The sequence below is a fragment of the Syngnathus floridae genome, chromosome 12 (genome assembly GCF_059516105.1).
Source record: "Syngnathus floridae isolate MCC-2025c chromosome 12, RoL_Sflo_1.0, whole genome shotgun sequence".
Taxonomy (NCBI): Eukaryota; Metazoa; Chordata; class Actinopteri; order Syngnathiformes; family Syngnathidae; genus Syngnathus; species Syngnathus floridae.
The window spans coordinates 4,096,777-4,118,314 of NC_142424.1; the positions used below are offsets into that span (position 1 = coordinate 4,096,777).

Consider the following 21,538-nt stretch of genomic DNA (forward strand, 5'->3'; position numbering starts at 1 on the left):
AACATCAATACAGCTTTCATGATAAAAAAAACACAAGAATCAATTTTTCTTTATTTTAAGCAACAGCTTTTATTGAATCAAGTTCGTTTTTACACATTTTATTTATCAGGAAGTAATTTGCAAACTACAACTTTGCATCAAGGTTGATACCTTTTTTAAATTACACCTTCATTTAACAAAAAGATTTAACCTCTGAGTTAGTTTATAAAACATGACGTTTCAACAGCCTACCCTACACATCTCAACAAAGTGCAGGGAAGCTGTCGTTAAGGTCCCTAACTGTATTTCTTACACACATTTCTTTTCCACCTTGCATACATTATGCAAAAAATCCCACAAATGCACATTTGCTTTTTTTGGGGAAAAACTAAATGCCACACTGGCACTAACTTGAACTGTAACATTTTTAAGAAACAGTGGCCGCAAGTTAACACTTGACAGGTTAAACATGGTAACCATAAACATTGGTTTGCGATTAAATATGTAATAATGTCTTCTTTCTAGTCGCAAAAATACCACATTCTCACTCAACGGTCAATCAACGGCTCAGATTGATTTGGATGCACTTCTCCTTTTTTGGATCGCATCTCTCAATCTTCAAAAGTAACTAACAGGATCTCAGTAAGCAGGCAGTAAGACCATTCTGGCAGGCGTCCCTTGAAATATATTTGATCATCTAACAGATACTCAGTGATAAGACTTGGCAAAATGCAATGTGGCATGTGTGTCACTTGAAAAAAAAGTTAATACTGAAAATATTTAAAGAAAACAAAGTCCTATATACATAATGCAACATAATCCCAATTACACCTCGTAAAAGGGAATAAGCAAAAGAAAACAATCCAGTGAATGTAGCAACCAAAGAGAAATAAATAGCCAGTGTACACAACAGGGAGTCTCTTTTTCTGACACTCCTTTTTTAAATGTGTCTATTCTTCCCATCCATACAGAACAAAAAATAAAATTAGAAAAACATAAATATAAAAGCATCTTCTTTATATTCTCAGGTCAAACAAGCACATCAATAAATAAAAAGGTACAAAAACAATTGTTAGTAGTATAAAACTAAGGACCATGTTGGGATCTTCAATGTCGGGTCTCCTGCTTGGACATTGCATAAGAGCCTACTTGAACTGCTCTGGGATCAGATTCATCTGCGAGTGGATGCTGGTCGGGGGACTTGAGATGCCCTCCGACCAGTCAGACATGGAATGTGGGGACGAACTGGACCACTGGTCGGGCGAGCCGGGCGAGGGCGTCAGAAACGGGTGGTCGGGCACCTGCAGCTGGTGGTTGGGTGTGTTGTCCATGGGCCCCGAATAGCTGTGCTGGGAAGGAGGGGTGAGGAACTGGGCCCCGAGGATTTGCGTCTCCTGCGGCATCACGCTGTGGATGGCCATGGAGCGCCCGTTGTTTTGCTGCATCTCGCTGCCGCCGTTCAGCTCCATGGCGGGGAAGCTCTGCGTCATGGACTGCCCGGCCGTGGCCGAGTTGGAGTTCTGGTGTTGCAGCTGGCGCGAGTGGGCCTGCTGCATCATGTGAGCGGCCGAGCCCAGGTGGGTGGTCTGTAGGTTCTGGTAGCCCATGATCTGTGACAAAGTGGCCGTGCTGACGCCGCTGAGGCCTCCCATCATGTTGTGGGACATGGGTGAGGCCTGGTGGAAACTGCCCGGGTGCATCCTGGACATCCAGTCGCACTGGCCGACCCTGCCGCCCCCTATAGACGTGCTCCCCTGACTATTAGGGCTGGACACCGGCATGTGGGAAAGTCGAGGTGGGTTGGGATCAAAAGGCATACTCATCTGACCCATGTGCGAGTCGCCCTTCCCTTGAAGGTGATTGAGGGATATCGGGGGTGACTGCTGGAATGGTGACGTCATGGGAGGAGAGGCGGCGTCCGACAGGTAGCCGTGGGGGGACTCCAGGGAGTCCACCGGGGACAGCACGGCCGACGTGTCCAGCAAATTGCCCTTTCCATCCAGCGACTTCTTCTTCTTCACCCTGTTGTCTTTGCCGCCGTCTTTACCTCCTTTGCGCACCTTCTTGACCGACAAGTTGGGTTTCAGGTTGCTAAGGTAGTCGTTGGGCGAGCAGAGCGGCGGCGAAAGACTGGAGGAGGTGCTAAGAGGGGCGGCGTGAAGGCCCGGGCTGCGGACCACGTTGTACTCGTCCAGCAGGCGCACGATGTCGTGGTGCATGCGCTCCTGGGCGATATCCCTCGGCAGCTGGTCCAGATGGTCGGTGATCTCGCGGTTAGCAAAGTGCTCCAGAAGAATCTTGGCTGTCTCGTAGCTTCCCTCACGTGCAGCAAGGAAGAGTGGCGTCTCTTCCTACAAAAAATAAAACATAACCATCATATCATATTTTGCCAATATGTGAACTCCTGCACTTGTCAAATCATTTCATTCCACAAACCTTGTTGTCTTGCATGTCTTTGTTGGCACCATTTTTCAGCAGCATGACTGCAGCCTGCACATTGTTTACAGCCGCGGCCCAGTGAAGCGCAGATTTACCTGCAAAAAAAAAAAAAAGGGGAGGAGGGTGAGTCACCATAATACTTTATGAAGTATGGAAGTGCAGAAAGCGTTATCTACCAGAATCGTCGGTGCCGTTGGCGTCGGCGTGGCAGTTGATGAGCTCTTCCACCATGCCCTCAACTGCCAACCTGGCAGCCAGGATCAGCGGCGTTGTCCCGTCATGCATGTGTGCATCAAGATCCGTCGCACGGTTTCGGATTAAAATCTGCAAAAAAAATATTTGGTTAACTTTTAGGACAGACAGACAATTCCAATATCATATCTAGGCACCAGGGATTTACCTGGAACACGCCCTGTGCGTCAGCAGCTACAGCAGCATGAAGAGGAGTGCGTCCCATGTTGTCCTGGACGTTGGCGTCGGCGCTGGACTCCAACAGGCGCTTGGCGGCGTCGGAGCGGGCGTAGCGGGCGGCCAAATGGAGGGCCGTCTCGCCCGTGCGGTCCGTCTGGTTGTGGAGGTTTGCGCCTTGGTAAATGAAGTCTGTAATGATCTCTGCGGAAGGATCCTCTTCCTCTTCGCTGTTAGCGGTCTCCAGTCCTCCGCCGCTGCACGAGGCGATCATCAGTGGGGTGAAGCCGTCTGGAAAAGACAAGTAGGAGATGAAGGGATGAATATGGTTGAAGGCTCATCTTCTAGCTTAGATGAAAGGTGTGGAAAAGCAGAAAGAACCTGGTCCTCTGACGTTGACGTCCATGCAGTCATTCTCTATCTCCCCTTGGGGAGGCGTTGGGGCGACGGACGCGATACGCAGGTCGGCCGCATCCAAATGCTGCTGGGTCCATTTCCTCTGGTCAGTTCGGTCCCTCAGATCCAGCATGGACTGCTCCTCAAACTGCAAACATTAAACCGATGATCAAAAAGTGCTGTTTTATTGATGATTCGAATTTTTGGCTCACCTTGAAACGCCTGCAGTCGGGATCCTCGTCGCCCCATTCGTTTTGATTGTCGTCCATGAGGTTGATGTCACATATTTTCATAGGCCTGTTGAAACGAAAGAGGAGATCAAATTAGATGACTCGGATCCGCCACCGCCTTCATATCCCAGGATGCATTCTCACCTCAGTCCGACAGAATCTTCCCCAACCGGTTCTCTGCGTTTCTTTTTGCTGGGCTCTGACGCTCTGAATCCTTCCGGGAACCAAAGCTGGCCGTGTTCTCGTCGTCGCTTGCGTGATACCAAAACGCCGAGGCTGACGAAACCCAACGCTGCTAATCCCAGGAAGACCACGTACATGGGATAGAGCTCTGAACTTGAAGGAGTCGGTCTCACACCTGGAAAAAAAAAGAGTCACGGTCACTCAAGTATTACAAGTGATGTCAATATGCGCAGGAAAGATGAAGATCCGTACTGGTGACAGCTTCAATGTAGGGAACGTGGAGATTCCCGCTGGAGGCCAGCGCTCCGAGGAACGCTGCAACATCCGTGGCACTTTGGAAGCATTCGCTGGATTGCTGGTAACACTGGCGGTTGTCAATCTCCAGGTAGACTATCGACCTACATGTTGAAATCAGAAAATTGTCAATGGATACTCTGGTGGGAATTAGGGTTTGAAAATGACGTGGTACGTACCCTTTGACTTGCAGAGAATCCAGCTCTCTGCGTTTGCGTGGGCTGACCATGGCAGACACGGTGTCTTTCATTTGACCCAAAACATTGGCCGGCATGGCCGCCCACTCGGGCCAGCCGTCGGTCGAGCGCTTCAGCACGTTGTGCTTCACCAGGTCCTGCTCGTTGCCGTAATAAGGGAAGATCATGGGCTCCCCTTTGGCGTCACGGCGGAACACCACGTTGGTGTGAAGAACCCCGCTGAGGTCTCTGAGGAAGGCCGAAGAGCGATTTTTAAGCTGCTCCGGCGGGATGTGGACCACCAGAACCAAATGGCCGTCCGCTAGCTTTTCTGGCATGTTGTTGGCGCAATCCAGGCCATCCCATTCACACTCGGCGTTATTGCAGCCTTGATCGCAGTGTCCGTCGGCGTAGTGGTCTTTGCAGTACTGGTCGTAAAGTGGGCTGTGGGATCAAAAAGTATTCATCAACTTGATCATTTTTGACAATTTGTGGAATTTCTATTTCACCATTTTCAGACTTACTTGCATTGCCCTTCCTGGCCCTGGCAGTCAAAGCCATCGTAAAGGCATCCGGGGCTGTTACACTGGCCATCGCACTTGCCGTCGTTGAAATAGCGCCAGCACTGCAGAGCCGCCGAGCAGTTTTGCCAGGGGTCGTCGAAATTCAGGGAGCAGTCTCCTCCGTCCCAGCCGCACGCGTGGTTGTTGCACAGCGAGTCGCAGATGTGGTTGCCGGCCCACTCGTCGCACTGGGGGTTCTCGCAGCTCACCTCCACTTCCGGAGGAGGGGTAATGTCCCGACCGAAGCCACCCACGAAGGAGTAGTCCAGGATGTGGCACAGCAGGCCGTTGAAATTGCTGGGACAGCTGCATTGGAAGTACGGCGCGTCGGGCGTGATTTGGCAAGTGCCGCCGTTGTAGCACGGGTTGGAGATGCAGAGGCTGTCGGTCGGGGTCAGGCACTCGGGTCCGGTGAAGGCCGGAGGGCACAGGCAGCGCGGGCCCAGGTGGCCCGATACGCACGTGCCTCCGTTCTTGCAGTTGAGATTCCCACAGGAGCGAGAATCGTACTCGCAGGAGGAGCCAGTGAAGCCCTAATAGGATGGAGGTACACAATGGTCATAATCCAAATATTAATAAGATGAGAACTGAAATGATCAATACTGAGAGTAGGATGGAGCTTCACTCACGGGTGGGCACTTGCAGATGAAGCCATGAGGAGTGTTACTGGCGACTGCACACGTGCCTCCGTTCCTGCAAGGTCTTCCTTTGCAGCCGTCAAAAACTTTGTCGCAACGCTGGCCTGGTAAAAATAAAAGACATTGATCACGTTACCGATTGATGACGCGTACGTCTCCACAAAATCCTTACCTGTATATCCGGTGCGGCATTCGCAACGATAACTGTTGGTGAGCTGGATGCAGTTGTACGAGCCTCGGGGGTCGCAAGGGTCCGACAAGCACTCGTTGACGTCGCCTTCGCAGCGCTCGCCCACGTAGCCCGCCGGGCACACGCACTGGTAGCCCCCGATGCGATCCACGCATTTGCCGTTGTTGAAGCATTTGGGCTCGTGGGTCAGCGGGTCGCTGAACGGGTTGCAGTCATCCAGATTAATCTCGCAGTGGACACCTGAGGGAGGTGGAAGAATTGTGGTGAGTCTGGATTTGCAAATTTGGAGTGCAATCATGTACCTTGGGTTCCTCTGGGACAGGAACACTTGTATGTGTTGATGAGATCGATGCAAGTGCCTCCATTCTGACAAGGCTGAGACTGGCATTCATTGATCTCCTTGGAGCAGTTGACGCCATGGTAACCGGGGAGACACTGGTGAAAGAGACCAACGTGAGCTTTTGTGTGGTTGAACTTTATACATGAATTTAAAATCAATCTCGTACTTCGCAACTGTAGCCTCCAAGGTAATCAGTGCACGCCGCTCCGTTGTGGCACGGGTTAGGGGAGCACTCGTCCACTTGTTCCTGGCAGTAGCTGCCCGTGTAGCCTGCCTGGCAGCGGCAGTAATGCGTGCTTCCGGCGTCCAAGCACTGACCGGAATTTCGGCACAGGTGAGCCACTTCCACACCTGAAAGGACACAATGGCGGTTAACAAATTTGTACTTTTCCTGACCTCAAGGCAATAACTACCTTGCTGTTTGGCTGCGACTTCACAGGACACGCTGGGGATGTCACAGTAGAGGCCGGTCCAGCCAGATTGACACTGGCAGGTGTAGGAAGCCCCCTTTTGCCAGCACTGGCCCCCGTTTTTGCAGGGGGACGAATCGCACCAGCGTATGAGATTCTACAAAAAAAAAAAAGACAACACGTTAACGTCAAACTACACAACAATTGATATTGAAACCTACCTGGCAGTTGATCCCTGTGTAACCCGGCGGGCAGGTGCACTTGTACGTTCCAAAACTATCCAGGCAGGTGCCACCGTTGAGACACGGCCTTGAGTCACACTCGTTGATGTCATATTGACAATAGCTGCCGGTAAATCCGGGCAGGCACAGGCAGGTGAAGGCGTTAATGCCATCTGCGCACGTCCCGCCGTTGAAGCAAGAGCTGAGGAAAGACAATAGAGTTGAAACAGATCTGAAATAGAAATTTGGCGACGAGGGGCGGAGCTACCTGTCGGTGCAATCGTTGGTGTTGATCTCACAGTTGATGCCGCTGAAGCCGGGCGGGCAGGTGCACGTGTAGCTGTTGACGCAGTCGGTGCAGTTGGCGCCGTTGCGGCACGGGTTGCTTTCGCACTCGTTGATGTCCTGCTCGCATCTGCTGCCGCGGAAGCCGGGCGGGCACGTGCACGTGAACGTGTTGATGCCGTCGCGGCAAAAACCGCCGTTGCTGCACGGATCTGAAACCAGAGTTCAATTCGAGCCGATGTTGGGTGGTATGCCAAAATTGGGGGATTAAAAAAATATACTAAAAAATAAAAACAATTATTAAAAAATACAATAAAATAAAAATCTAAATAAATATACTATATGATCAATTGATTGTAAAAAAAATAAAATAAAAAGTAATAAAATAATAAAAATAAATATACTATAAACAGTCCTTACTTGGCTTGCAATCGTCGACATCAGTCTCGCACTTCTGACCCGTGTAGCCGGGCAAGCACTTGCACTGGTAGCTTCCCATCGCGTTGTGACAAAGCGCTCCATTGCGGCACGGGCTTTTCACGCATTCGTTGATATCAATCTCGCAAGTTTGACCTTGATTTAAAGGAAGGTGTCGTTAATTGCGTGAGCCGGAAGATGCACGTCCGGATAAAGACAGAAATAGACACCTTGCCACCCGCCGGGACAGCTGCATGAGAAGCTCTGGTAGTCTTCAGACTCTTTACATAGTCCGCCATTTTTGCACGGTCTCGAGTTACAGGGAGCCAGCAAAGTCTCGCAGTTTTCACCTGGGAACAAAAACATAAAGATTGAAGCGGCACTAAGTGCACGGGCCTCGCTTTTCCATCCCTCTTTCCTTATCCATTTCCATGACGACTTAACCAAATAGGAAGGGCTTTCCTGTTTCCTGTTATTGTGCGATCACAGACAGGAAACAGGACGTGGCGGAAATGGGAATAGGGGGGTTGTGGAGCAAGTTGGAGATCTCCCATTTGTGGCACACTACATCACCCCCCCCCTCCCTCCAAGGAAAACACATTCTATGTTATCCCTCCAACACAGACAGGCAGAACTTTCCACATGGTGAAGATAACAACAGGCATCCCTGATAGCAAGCGTGTCGTACCGGTGTAGGGCAGCTGACAGTTGCACTTGTATCCTGCCACGTCATCCATGCAGGTGCCCTGGTTGAGGCAGGGGTTGGATGCACACTCGTTGATGTTAGTTTGACAATTGGGTCCTGTGCGGGATTAGATTTGGTTAGATGGCGGAAAAGAAAGCAGCACGGGTGAGAATGGTGGTGGCTGACCTGTGAAGCCCGCTCTGCACGTGCAGTGGTAGCCGCTGGTCATGTCTTTACAGGTGCCTCCGTTCATGCACGGGTTAGATTCGCACTCGTTGTTGTTGATGTCGCAATTGGGGCCGCTCCAGCCGGAATCGCAGGTGCATTTATAGCTTTGTTGAGGGAAAAAAAAAAAGTGTCACGGTCACGGGTTCGGCGATTAAATCATACGATGATGCTTTTTCCGCTCACCTGTTGATGAGGTCGTGGCATCGGCCGTGGATGCAGGGGTTGCTGCCGCATTCGTCCACCTGAGACAAGCAGGTGGCGTCGTTGTAGCCCTCGGGGCAGAGGCAGGTGAAGCCGTTGATGCCGTCCACGCACGTGCCGCCGTTGTGGCACGGATTGATGGCGCAGTCGTCGATGTTGATGTTGCACATTGTTCCTGAAAGGATGCGATGATATTTTCAGACATTTTTTTTGACATGCCTGTACATGAATTTCTGCACATTAACAAAGCACAGCTGGACACTTTGCTCTGCGCTGTGGTATTCTTTGAGCCCCCCCCCATTCTCCATTGAGGTGAACAGTGCGGCTTTTTGGACAATAGAGAGTGAACACTAAAAACTCCCTGAGCGTTCAATTGAAAAGAGCAGGAGCAGCGAGCCTGGTGGCCCCAGGGGGAGGGGGTGAGGATGGGGGGGGGTCTGCCTTGCCGCCATCGATTGAATGGCAGCCTGTTGAATAGGCAGAAGGAGCATTTGGGCCCTGGGAGGGGGAGGTGCTGCCAGGAAGGAGGTGGGGGGGGGGACTACTCTCCCTATTCATACACACACACACCACCCCCCAATCCAGGGACACCTAACCTCACAAGACTTGTTTACAGGAACAGAAGGCCAGACCCATTTCACACACGGCCAAGTAACAATTAACCCCCCCCTCCTCCTCCTCCTCCCGATCCCCCCATCCGACTCCCTCCTCCCTCACTCTTCATCAATCAGGAGGGGAGGGGCCCAACCGCCTCATCATCAGTTACAATAGTCCTCTGTCCCCTTGCGTCCCGCCGTGCCCTCCGCACTCCCCACGCCGGCACAAAAAGACAGATCGGACGAAGGCGGGTGGGGGGGGGGGGCACACAGCAGCCTGCACACACACGCACTTGGTCCGGGCTTGCCCTCTTTTAGCATAATCACACAGACTCTACCAGTCAGAACCGGTTCTGTCGGGCCAGGACGAGGACTTGCAATCACACAAATTTTATTAAACTCCTTTTTCCTTTTAAAGGCTCGTCTTACCAACTCTATTCAAACGTGTTTTTTTTTTTCGTGGATTGGGTTGGGGAGAGTGCTTCTTTCAAAGCCCATCACACACAGGCAATCCGACACCATTGTTCCGCCAGAGCGGGTCCGCTAACCACCTGTCCCGTCCGCCCCTCCTTATGCTCGGGGGACCACCCCACTTGCACCTGTAACTCACTCACCTGTGTAACCCGGCTCACACGCACACTCGTAGCCATTGAGCTTGTCGATGCACCGCCCGTAATCGCAGGGGTGACTCTTGCAGTCGTCCAGGTTGATCTCACAGTTGAAACCTGGACCGGAGGGAACAAATTAACCAAGCGCCATTTGTGGAATCAACCTTCTCCACCTGGCGAGGGGCTCACCCGCGGTGCCTTTGGGGCAGGAACAGATATAGGTGTTCTCCCGATCCTGGCAAGTGCCGCCGTTCCTGCAGGGCTGGCTGAGACACTCGTTGATGTTGGTCTCGCACAGGCGGCCCGTGTAGCCGGGACGGCAGTAGCACGTAAACGAGGCCAGGCCGTCCTTGCAGGTGCCGTAGTGGCACGGGTCCGAGTAGCACTCGTTGATGTCCGTCTCGCAATGCTGCCCTGTGTAACCTGGACGCAAAGATGAATGGTGTGTTTTCCCCAAAAATATATACAAAAGCAGAAAAGAGACGGCGTACCTTCAGCACATTCGCAGGTGTACTTATTGGGACCGTCGGTACACTTGGCTCCGTTTTTACAAGGGGTGCTGGCGCACTCGTCGATATCAACCTGGCACAGATTTCCTGAAAATCCTGCGGGTGGAATTCAACAAAGAATACTTGGTGATCAAACGTATTCTCCCTCCCTAATGAAGCACTCCACAGCAACACCACTCAAAGGCCCTCCCTTCCCTCTCCCGCGGGCCTGAAAGTTTCTTTCAAACAACACAATGGGCTCAGACTGGCGAGCCGTAAACCAATCCCTGCCTCCGGTTTTGGCGCTAAGCTAGAGCACAAACGTCCGTGACTGCCAAAGATGTTTTAGTCGAGAGGTTGAGCATAATCATTAACAGAAAGGTGAATGATCCACTCTTGTTGTCTGTAATGTCTGAACAGAGAGAATGGAAGGAATGTCCCCTGGTATTTTCTCACCTTGAGGACACTCGCAGTGGAAGGAGTTGATCTTGTCCACGCATTTGCCGTTATTGAGACAAGGCTGGCTGGCGCACTCGTCCGTGTTGACATGGCAGAAGACCCCCTCGTAACCTGAACGGGATCAAACCACCGTTACTTCATTTGTGACTTCTTTTTTTTTATTCCATGGTGCTCATACCTGGCATGCAGATGCAATGGAATCCTCCGATCTGATCCAGGCAAGTGGCGTCGTTGTGGCACGGATTGGACATGCACTCGTTGACATCCATCTCGCATCGCGGGCCCTCGTACCCTTGAAGACACTTGCACTGGAACGAGCCTTTGGTGTTGAGACAGCGGCCGCCGTGCTCGCAAGGGTTGGCGCCTGATAAAAAGGTGCAAAATGTATCACGGGTTTGCTTGAGAAGTGAAATCGGAGGGAGGAGAAAGCGGGGGTACCGAGGGAGCACTCGTCGATGTCCGAGTTGCAGGCCGAGCCGGTGTAACCCGGCGGGCAAGTGCAGATGGCTTTTCCGTTGACTGGGTTGGTGTCACAGTTGGAGCCTTTCTGACACGGATTGCTGATGCAAGCGTCGTCCAGGTGGCACAGCAAACCTACCAGCCCAAGAAAGAACATCATTGATGGATTTTTTTTTTCTTTTCATTATTATTTTGCCACTTTGCTCATACCTGTACGTCCATGCGGACATTCGCAGAAGAAGGAGGCCACACGGTCATGACAGGTGGCGCCGTGGTAACAGGCGGCGCTGGCGCAGTCGTCGATGTTCTCGCTGCAGTCGTCTCCCGTCCAGCCGTTGACGCAAACGCAGTGGTAGCTCCCGTGAGTGTCGTGGCAGGTGCCGCCGTTCTGACACGCGTTGGGCATCAGCTCGCACTCGTCCACGTTCTCGGTGCAGTATTGGCCTGGGGAGATGAATTGAGTCAGACGTGGCACGTGAGAGGAATTTTTATTTCTAATTTACCTGTGTAATGAGGCGGGCATTGACAATTGTAGGTGTTGACTCCATCGACACATACGCCGCCATTTTGGCAGCTGTGGCCCGGGCAGTCGTCAATGTTGTGCTCACAGTTTTGACCCGTGAATCCTGATAACACAACGAGGATGCAATTAGGAACACGAAATGAATCCGGTCACAACTGTGCCAAGTTTTACAGTATGATTAACCAGCGAGCAACGGCTCAGCCTGCGTTCGCCGGGCTTTGCTATCTCGCCACATTCCAGCGCGGACACCCGCAAGAGTTACACAGCGTGGCTTCAACTTTAACACACACACACAAGTGCTTGGTTTGAAATCATGCAGCTGGAATAATGGTGATGTCTTTTGACATCCAAGATTGTGAATCAAAACTAAAATATTTTCTAGTGTTATTTGGGACTTTTTGAAGATTGTGAAATGACTCCTTGGCTGATTTGGGAAGTTTAGAGAAGGTTAACTAAGTCCATCTATAAAAGTTATTGTGCAATTGAAACACAGTTAACACATATGTCAAATGTTTTATTTTAGTAACAACTGATCAACCTATTTTAAAAAGTATACGGTTAGTTTAGGGAAAAAACAGCTGCATTAAATTTAAAAGGCTTTAACACAACTTTGGCTGTGTCGGGTTATCAAAAGGAAACGTCTGCACCACCGTTTCCTGCCGTCATTCATCTTGCTCAGATTTGACTCCGAGCTTTAGGTAGAAAAGCAGTCTTATTCCAATCTCTTACCCGGCAGACAGCTACACTCGTAGACGCTGTCCCCCTTCTGGACGCAGGTGCCCCCGTTCTGGCACGGCGACGGGCTGCACGGCACGTAGCGGTTCTCACAGTGCGGCCCGCTGTAGTCCTGAGGGCAGCGGCAGTGGTACGAGCCCACCTCGTTGACGCAGACGCCGCCGTTCAGGCAAGGCGTCGGGCTCTGGGCGCACTCGTTGACGTCTTGCTTGCAGGTTTGACCGTGGAAGGCCGGCGGGCAGGTGCAGATGAAGTTGGAATCGAAGGCCGAGCACTGGCCGCCATTTGCGCACGGGTTGGAAGCGCACGGGTTGGGGTGTTGACATGTTTTGCCTGCAAAGACATTTTGACACATCGTTACATTTCTAGTAATAATCCCTCGCAAAAATAAAAATATAAAAAATATTTGATCGTCCTACCAGACCATCCAGGCGAGCAGCGGCAGCGGAAGGCCGTGAGCGAGATGAGGTCGCAGGTTCCCCCGTTGCGACAGGGCGAGCTCATGCAGGCATGGTTGGTCGGCGTGAGGCACAGGCGGTCGGTGAAACCCAGTCGGCACACGCAGCGGAAGTCGAAAGTGTTGCCGTGGGAGACGGCGCGGCACTCGCCGCCGTTGCGGCACGGCGACGGGCTGCACGGGTTGGGAAATTGACATCGGTTGCCTACGTAGTCACTGGGACACCTGATGAGAAGAAAACGGATTGGAGGGAAATGTGTGATTAAAATAAAGTTTTTGAGTAGTTTTGCTAACTAATCAACCAATCCGAAAATGTCTCCCGACTCACACTTCACAAGGTAATATTGTATGTGAGTGCGAGTCGGAAAATGTGCACTCATATTTTCCCACCCGCTCCGGCAGGAGTGTTGTTCTTCCGGATTAGATTCTCTCTGAACCTTAAAAATACTTTGTGCTGAGGCGAGGGACCCCATAGGAGAGTCTGGCCCATTCTGGCTACCTTTCAGCCCCCACGTTGTCCACATTCATCCCCAATGAGCGCGGAGATCAAGGGGACCATGCCGCGCCATGGAAGCCCACCATGAAGCGGTGCATTCAGGACATAAGCCTCCACCAAAAATTCCTTGCTGCCATTCAGACACAAAAGCGAAGATGCTGCTACAGTCACATTGCTTGCGGAGTGTGATTGTTCGTTTTTTGCTTGTCCTCGTTTTAGGGTCACGGTTGAGCTGAAGCCGAACCCAAGTTAAAATGTCTACGTCAATGTGCATCTTCAAATTGTATGTTTTTTTAAAAATATTTGAAATAATGCTCATTTTAAAATGTTATTTATAATAAATTTACAAGAAAATTACAATTTAATGAATTTTAAAATGTTCCTGCCATTCTTAAATAATCAGTATTACTATAATGAACCAGTAAGTCATTGGCATTTTTGTAATTTATTACTCACAACAAATAAACAAATTATTTAATGAACTATATTAATTTTAAAAAATGAAAAAAATTATTAAAATGTGCCAATTTTAGGAGGGGGAAATGCTGAATAGATGCAAAAACTATTACAGGAGTCTAGATAATCTTAATGCTTTGTGGACCATGCAAGTCTAGGGCAGTGATTCTCAACTGGCGGAGTGGGACCCAAAAGCGGGTCACGGGTTCATTATGGGTGGGTCGAAAAAAATTACAGTGTATATGTTTAAAATATTGTATGTTCAAAACCATTTTTTTAAATCTATTTTTTGAAATCATTCTCAATTAGTGGAGAACATGTATACTCTGCACAAGAAGTGAGGCAGTAATGCCAATCAGTGGTCCACCGTGCAGCCCCCGCTAAAATGTTGCAAGCCAGAAAAATAAAAACAGGTTACGCAACAATGATAATAATCTGTTTTGCATTGTCTCTTGTAAGTTGCAATGCTGCTGTTTGCTCAGCGGAAAAAAAAAAAAAAGTGCTATGGTTTGAATTTGGGCCTGTGTGTGTGTCGGTTTGGGGGGGGAGGGGGGCATCTGTTTGCGTCTCCGCAGGGAGCAGGTGCGCATGTTAATGAGGGCAGCTGTTGGACAAGACTCCTTCTTTCTCTCGACACCCCCCTTGTCCCGCTGGAGGGGGCGGCAAGCCAACATCTCCTCCGGGGGGACATCATGTGAAGTCAGCTGTTGCAACTTCTGCCTTTTTCTCAGCCCAAACACACTTTAGGTCTTAACTCCTCTCTCTCTTTTTTTTTTTTATATATTCTCCAAACTTTTGCTCTCTATCTATTTCCCCTTTTCCAGCATCCCTCCCCCACCGCGGTGTCACACGGTGCTGCCGAAACTTCTCTTGTTGACTTTAGAGAGGTGAGACCTCTTAACGGGCCCGTGTGCACCACGGGGAGTCCAGACGGTTACAATCGGCACAAGGCTGCGAAGGCATTCACCGAGGCTTTGAAGTATCCCCGATTCAAATTCCACCTCAGCATAGTATGGAAAAGCGGTTTGATTCCTTGATTCTCGAGTAGTGGCAGATACCGATACCACGTACCGATAGCACAAGTACTTATGATACATAAAATTTGCCCCAAAAAAACAATGACAGATTGTTTTAAAGAAAGACCAATATATCCCAACTTAGCAAATTTTCTGAAGATTAAATAAAATAAATGGCATTTTTCTATTTTTGTGGGCGGAGCCAATACTGGTATTAGCTACAGTCGCGAGTACCGATACCTCGACAAATTTATATAGTAAAAAAAAATACTTAGCATAGTAGCTGGATACCATGGATAACAAATAAATGTCATAAAAACAAATGAGATCATCAATGTTTGTTTTTGGTCTCAACTGCTTTTTGACGCATGGTCTTTGTCCTGAATAAGATCCACCCACCCACACGGCAACAGGTCTCTCCCGACGATGCAATGTCCCCCTCAGGCCCGGAGCAGATGCTCCCCTAACCTCTGACCCAAAGCACTTTTGTGTTGGTTGGGGGTGGGGGGGGTGCCTCTTTTGCCTTTTCCCCTCTCAATGTATCCTCGCACACCCTCCCGAGTGACTGGGCCAGGCCTGCCATCTGCCATTCTCCGTGGTGACTTTATCCCCCGCTGACGAAAGCAGACCGATTGTGGGGTGGAAAATACCAACGCTGTGGAGAAGTTGATGTTTTCTTAAAAAGTGACCATTGGCTATTTCCTGTCTCGATTTACAAGCGTCTGACGCTGGTCGCTTCACCTCACGGGGTCCACAAACATCCACTCAGCTGATTGGCATCTGCCACTCGACCTGCAATCTCTGTTGATCTTTCATCCTCGCTTCACGCTATGCCACCCTTGCCAGCTGTCATCTTTTTTTTTTCCCCATCTATTTGTGTCTTTTTCAGCGGAAATCCAACACCGCCCCGTTGTCGGGTTCCTCCGTAATTAAAGCACAGATGGAGCGTCGCACGCATTCGCTGAACCATTTGCCCTTTGGCCCTCTCTGAGCCACCAGCGCAAGAGTTGAACGGTTTGAAGTGTGTCTTGTGGAGGTTTCGACACCAGAGCAAGAGTGAAACTAAGCCCACAAAATAGCAAGAAATTAGTTAAACGTTTTTGGAGTGCTTGGAAGGGGGCAAAGGTCAAATGATGAGAACGTAAAAGGCACCAACAGGCCACCAACAGAACAGGAACGCCACCCTTTGACTGTTGGCATCAGGGCATCCAGGCAATGGGGGGGTGCACACTTGTACACTTCTGATGGGCTTAGGCTCACATGGAGATGAGCCCAGAGGAGCATGCTGGTAATCCTATAGGAGGACAAATGGAGTGCGGCATTCCTTGAGGAACATGGCTTTGTGCTTGCGGGCTACTTGGGAGCCCGCCGCAGAAGAGCTTTTGCCAGCCAGACATTTTACCGTGGCTACGGAATACCAAACAGCTCGGTGCAAGGTCGGAGAGGTCCGATTCAGCCGGCCGGTGGTCTATTTTGGGGAAATGTTGGATTTCAAGCAGTTGCAGGTGTTTCCTGGGTTTGTTTATTCCTCCTTGTTTTTTTTTCAGTTTTGCAACTTCAGTTTGCCAATATTTACAGTATCTTGTAAACCACAAGTCTAATGAAAAATTGGACGGATGAAATTTTACATTTCCTCGATGGTGGGGGCAGCGGCATTGTCTCGAAACGGAGATCTATAATCCCAGTAAACCCATTGGGATAAAAACAAAACAACAGATAAAAAGACATCTGATTACCAGTTTAGGGCCCACGCTAAGCCGACGAGTGAATTTACACTCGGGGTTCTCACGCCTTGTGGGAACCCACCAAAGAGGATTTGGATCTTTACCCGTTACAACTGTGTCACCATATGCTTCCGTGCTGAATGGATTCTCCCGACGCTTGCTTGACTGACGGCTGCTCGACTCGGGATGATTAATAGGAGGAAGAGGAAGAACGGCGCGTCGACCATCTATCCTGTCTGTTTTCAATCGGGGGCCGAGCCACACAGGAACTTCTTTGTGGAGGCAAAGGAGAGCCCGTGTGGATGCGAGCATATGCACGCGTGTGGACAGAGTGCGCCGATTAGATACTGTGAATTGATAGCCTCGGGCTCGTCGCATCGCATCCTCAATGCTCGCCCTTTTGTCCCAACGGAGGAGAGGAGGCGCCTGCCGCCACCACATGCCCCGAGGGGGGAAGATGAGGGGGCCCACCCTGGAACCACAGTTGAGGAAGCGACTCCTCAACAAGGACCGAGGGATCATTTGGACTTTACGATCCAACCATCAACCGAACATTGGGTGAGCCGGATGGAAGATCAAAAGGATCAACAGTCAATATGAAATCAACAGATATTAAATAAATAGGCAACATTTTACCCCCCCCCACACACACACACTTGTTTGCCTTCAAATTTCAGCACTTTAGTCCAATCAATCTCACTCTGTTGACATCTAAACCAATTAGATTTCACAGCCATCTGGCCTTCTAATGGAGATCACACACACGAGTGATGCAAAGGCTTGAGGTCAGAAGGGGGGGGCTTATCCATTCAGTAAGCGGGACACAAGGGTTTTGGATGTGGAAGGCTGCTGGGTGGGAGGGGTTTGCGCCAGAGGTTTGGGGTGTCTGCGGCATGATGGGAAGGCCCACTCCGATTAGTCACACAGCATTATTCCCCGCTGCACAACAATGGGCGACGGGCGGCGGGCGAGCCCCAGCTGTCGCCCCAGTGAAAGAGCAGAAAAACAAGATTTAGGGCTGGACGCGCACTCGCACTTTGCAGTCGAGGGGGTCTTGCATTCATTAACGGGCGCTGGGGATGGAGGAAGGGGGGGGGGGGGGGGGCTTTTTTTGTCCCACTGGCCCTTCCTTCCGCACATCTCCAGGCCCGTCGAGGCCTTTTCTTTCCTTTTTTTGAGGGAACGGTTGGTCCCTATGGTGGTGGTAACACTAAACAAAATCCACCGGAGCTAGAGGAGGGTCGCCGGGCCTCTGGTTGCCGGGCGCAGGGGCTGCTAAAAGGCTGGAATTGGGAATGGGGGAATATGAGGCTTGCCCTGTTTTTTTTTTCTTCTACTCCCAAAAGTACTCCGATTGAAAGACAGAATAACAATGTATATGTTTTGATTTACTTACTTGCAGTCACCGTTCCCATTGGGGGCGGCTTCACACCTTCCTCCATTCAGGCAGGACTCAGTGGGTAGTGAGCATTTAAGACCTGTTGAATGCACACAATAAACTTTATTTGTATTTTAAATCATGCGTTATACTCAACTCACATTAATGCACATATATAATCCTGATATATTTAATTAAAAATACAGTGCGGGGGGGGGGGGGGGGGGACACAGGTGGGAGATGAGGAGTGTGCATCCTGATGGTGCGTGGCTTTCCTTGGTGGGGTGAGCACACTTTAGGGAGGGGGGGGGGTTGAAGCGCGCGGCAGCTGCTGGACTCAAACCGGGAACAAAAGAAATCAGTCCAGCACGAGCCATAAAACATTCTCCTCGTGCATTGTTTACCTCCTCCACACCCGCACTCCCCCACCCCAACACACACTCTCCCACACATGCAGACAAAAGGTGCCCCCCCCCCAAAGTCCCCTTGAGCGTCCCCCAGGCCCTAACACACACGCAACTTCCATTATCCTGCGTGTTATTCAAAACCGGCTCAATTCAACACATTGGGAAAGACTTTTTTTTTTCCACGTAGTTACACATCTACAATGTGCTTTTCATTTTTAAAAACATAAAATGTTAGTTTGTTCAGGGGACATAAGGGAATTTAAAATATAGATTTAACTCAAATGAATTAGCGTCTGCAGATTACTGCAAAACGGCCGGTCATAAAATGCACACACAGGCTCACTCGCGATAACAAAAGTTTTTACCTTGTGAGACGAAAGTAACGGCCGAAAGGAGAAATGTTAGTCTCGCAAAGAAACGATACATTCCTCCTCTTCTACTTCACAAACTGTGCTTGAGTCCCGCGTAGGGTTAAGCATAGATCCACAATGGCGGGGGTACTCCAGGTGTGAGGGGTAAAAAATATTGCAAAAAATACCACGCACGCACACCAAAAACTTTTCCTTTCTTTTTCCCCAGTAAATCCTCGCAGAGAACGCACAGAGTCAGGTCGTTGATGTTAACTTTGTGCTGGCAGAGTTCTTAATGAGGTGTTGAGGCGAGTCGGTGCGCTCAGGTCCTCCCACTTTGCCCCCCCTCCCCTTCCTTCGCAGCTGCTCGGGGGGCCGGGGGGGGCACGCTTCACTGTCTCACTGGAGAATCTGAAACTATTCCGATATTTCAAAAACAGCCTATACAGATGTGTTCAAATCCCAGGAATGTGTAATAAATAATGAATAAATACTAATGAGTTATGATTTATATTGTGTTGTGACAAGTTGAAGAGGAAAATCCTCCCGCAGTTTTCCCTTATTTGATTGAATTTAACTGCTGCACAGTTTCATCGCCTCGGGGGGCAAAGATTATGATTCATTACAACACCGCGACTCATGTTTTGCTCCTTGACGGTATAACGGCCAAATGGAGTGGCGCCAATTTGGGGTGAGGCCTGACGCGACGTGGGAACGGCGGGAAAGATTAGAAGGACTCGCCAAAAAATGTGTTGCAATAATAGAATGCGTGGAGGGAGGTGGAAATATCAAATGTGTACGGGCATGTTTCGAGTAATGTCACGAACAGAGCAGTTCGTGTGTTGTGGCCCAAACAAAGTCCCAAATTTAGACGTTCATCATCATCATTGTATTATAAACCTGAGTTGAAAGTTCACGGGAGAAAGTATGACTAGCCAGTGATCTCATTTGACCTCAATGTCTGACATTCACAAGCGCTTACAACAACGTCTGAAAATAGCAAACTGATAACGGCACACTGTGCGGACTTTTACTATTGTTATGCAGCGTGCAAATAATGTCATCGATCCACTTTTCTAACAATGCCCACCACCAAAGCAGCAAACTTTGAAATTCAAGACAAGACTTGAAAAGTTTCTCACACTTGGCTTGGCGTTTACGGATGCGCTCGGCCGGAATCCGCCAATGTTTGTATGAAAACAGCCTGTTGCTAGATAAGTGAGTGGGAAAAGCGCTCTTGGCTTTTATCAAGACCGATGTTGACGCCTCGCCCAGTCCCCCCTCCCCATCAGGCCTCTGTTTGTTTTGTCTCAGGAGCATATAGACGCCTCCGAAACAGAGAACAGAGGTCCTCAGGTGTCCCAATTATCACTTTGCTCCATTGTCTATTGCATGTTTGCATTTTAAACACTTTTGTTTTTAATTGTAAAACATGCCCGGACACTGCTGTGAAGAAGTCTGCCTGAAGCATGCGGTGAAAAAAAAAAAAACAGCATTAAAGTCAAGTCAACACATGTAGGCTGAGATCAAATTAAGATTAAAAAAATATATTGATAATTATGAAAATGGTTCTCAGCAAAGGTTTAAAGGGGAACTAAAGCCAAAATGTCAATTATTTAATCACGATTTCCATGCTCCCAGACCTCTGGCCTGCAAAAACTTGCAAGCAACAAAATGGCTGCAGTGTATGTGTTCATAAATGAGAGCTGGCAGACAATGAAGAACAGGAAGCCGTGGCTCCGTGCTGTCCCCGCACACACATGCACGCACACACTTTTTAAAGTCCTGAGTGAGAAAGTGCAGGAAATGGGCTCTAATTCACAAGCCTGTGACAAGTGGCACAGAAAGGACAACTGGAGAAACACAAGTTAAATATGCGAGAGTCCCCCTGAGTATCTCCTCACTATTGAGCCATTAGAAGGAACCAACCGGTGTTATACCCTTCGATAAAAATCTGTAATTTTTTTTTTTTTTTTACATATTTGAAGCTTTCAATATTTGAAACTCATTTAAACTGATTAAAACAGATTTTTTTTTACAGGTGCAGTATATTATATGTAATTTTTTACATATTGGAAGGCTTAAATATTTTAAACTCATTTAAAATAATTAAAACACACTTTAAAAAGATGCAGTATATTATATATATATATTTTTTTACATATTTTAAGCCTTAAATATTTTAAACACATTTAAACTGATAAAAAAAAAAATTAAAGGTGCTGTATGTGTTCAAGCTCCTGACAAAGCAACTGAGAATGAATTAATGGAATGAATATTAAATTCAATGGAAAATCTCAGATGGCCCCCCCCACCCTCACAAAGATCCATTACCATTACCACCCGGCCAGCTCATATCATATTTGCTGTTGTTTATTTTAGGGACCACCTGATATGAGGCCTGAAGGAAGGTGATGCCCACCAAGGGGGGCTTTCGTTGTGAGTGTGCACGAGTAGGTTGGAATGGCGACTATGATTAGAGAAGGTTTGGGTGGCTGCAACAACTTCAGGAATCTCTTTTGCGGCCTCTCTACACGACAAGTGTAAATCAGCGTGCATATGAGACAGGATTGGTGGTCTGTAGGGGCGGGGCTTAAACTGGCACAGACGCTGAGATTTCCACTCACCCTCCAGTTCCACGTTCATTACAACCAACGGGCGAGTAAAGTGAATGTTAAGATGTTCCGAATGAACCCTCAGCTGTCCGCCGTATCACTTTCCGTCCAAATGGGCCGACAACTGTCACCCTGACCTTGCTTCTCACTCAAGCGCCCTCCCAACTCTCGCTGGACTGTCGAGGCAGGTTGAGACTAGATTACCGCCATTCACACGCTGGCTGACAGTCGCACCAAAATAGTCACAAATTGAGGCTTAGGAAAAGACACGAACAAATGAGTTACGAATTTTCACTTTTATGACCATGCATTGCAACTTAATTCGCATGTCAAATCAATTCCCCCCATTTAAACGCATTGAAATGCCATTAATCCGTTCCATCCATTTTATAAATATAGCACGGTAATCCGATGTTTTCCAAATGTAAACATACAGACTGTGACTTGTGGCGTGCACGGTGCTGTTTGCCAAAGAGGGTTTTGGGTTT

General features: G+C 49.1%; 1 protein-coding gene across 2 annotated transcripts; it reads right to left on the bottom strand.

The window, feature by feature from the left end:
- Positions 1 to 82: 82 nt before the first annotated feature.
- notch1a (notch receptor 1a) lies at positions 83 to 19,758 on the bottom strand. 2 transcript variants are annotated; one of them, XM_088393063.1, is made up of 34 exons: positions 19,578 to 19,758; positions 17,697 to 17,778; positions 12,571 to 12,833; positions 12,146 to 12,484; positions 11,397 to 11,519; positions 11,104 to 11,337; positions 10,873 to 11,028; positions 10,613 to 10,798; positions 10,432 to 10,545; positions 9,979 to 10,092; positions 9,677 to 9,910; positions 9,494 to 9,604; positions 8,266 to 8,458; positions 8,041 to 8,186; positions 7,858 to 7,971; positions 7,400 to 7,519; positions 7,173 to 7,325; positions 6,736 to 6,964; positions 6,468 to 6,669; positions 6,250 to 6,403; positions 6,003 to 6,187; positions 5,799 to 5,931; positions 5,479 to 5,736; positions 5,298 to 5,410; positions 4,630 to 5,201; positions 4,109 to 4,549; positions 3,888 to 4,033; positions 3,597 to 3,810; positions 3,435 to 3,519; positions 3,208 to 3,370; positions 2,819 to 3,117; positions 2,595 to 2,742; positions 2,416 to 2,513; positions 83 to 2,330 (listed from the first exon to the last, which is right to left on the bottom strand). In XM_088393063.1, the coding sequence occupies exons 1-34, from the start codon at positions 19,753 to 19,755 to the stop codon at positions 1,125 to 1,127; spliced, it is 7,506 nt and encodes a 2,501-aa protein (XP_088249189.1). In that variant the 5' UTR covers positions 19,756 to 19,758; the 3' UTR covers positions 83 to 1,124. The 2 variants fall into 2 exon arrangements, with proteins under 2 accessions (XP_088249189.1, XP_088249190.1); XM_088393064.1 differs by lacking the exon at positions 19,578 to 19,758 and adding an exon at positions 18,451 to 18,833.
- Between the last annotated feature and the right edge of the window lie 1,780 nt (positions 19,759 to 21,538).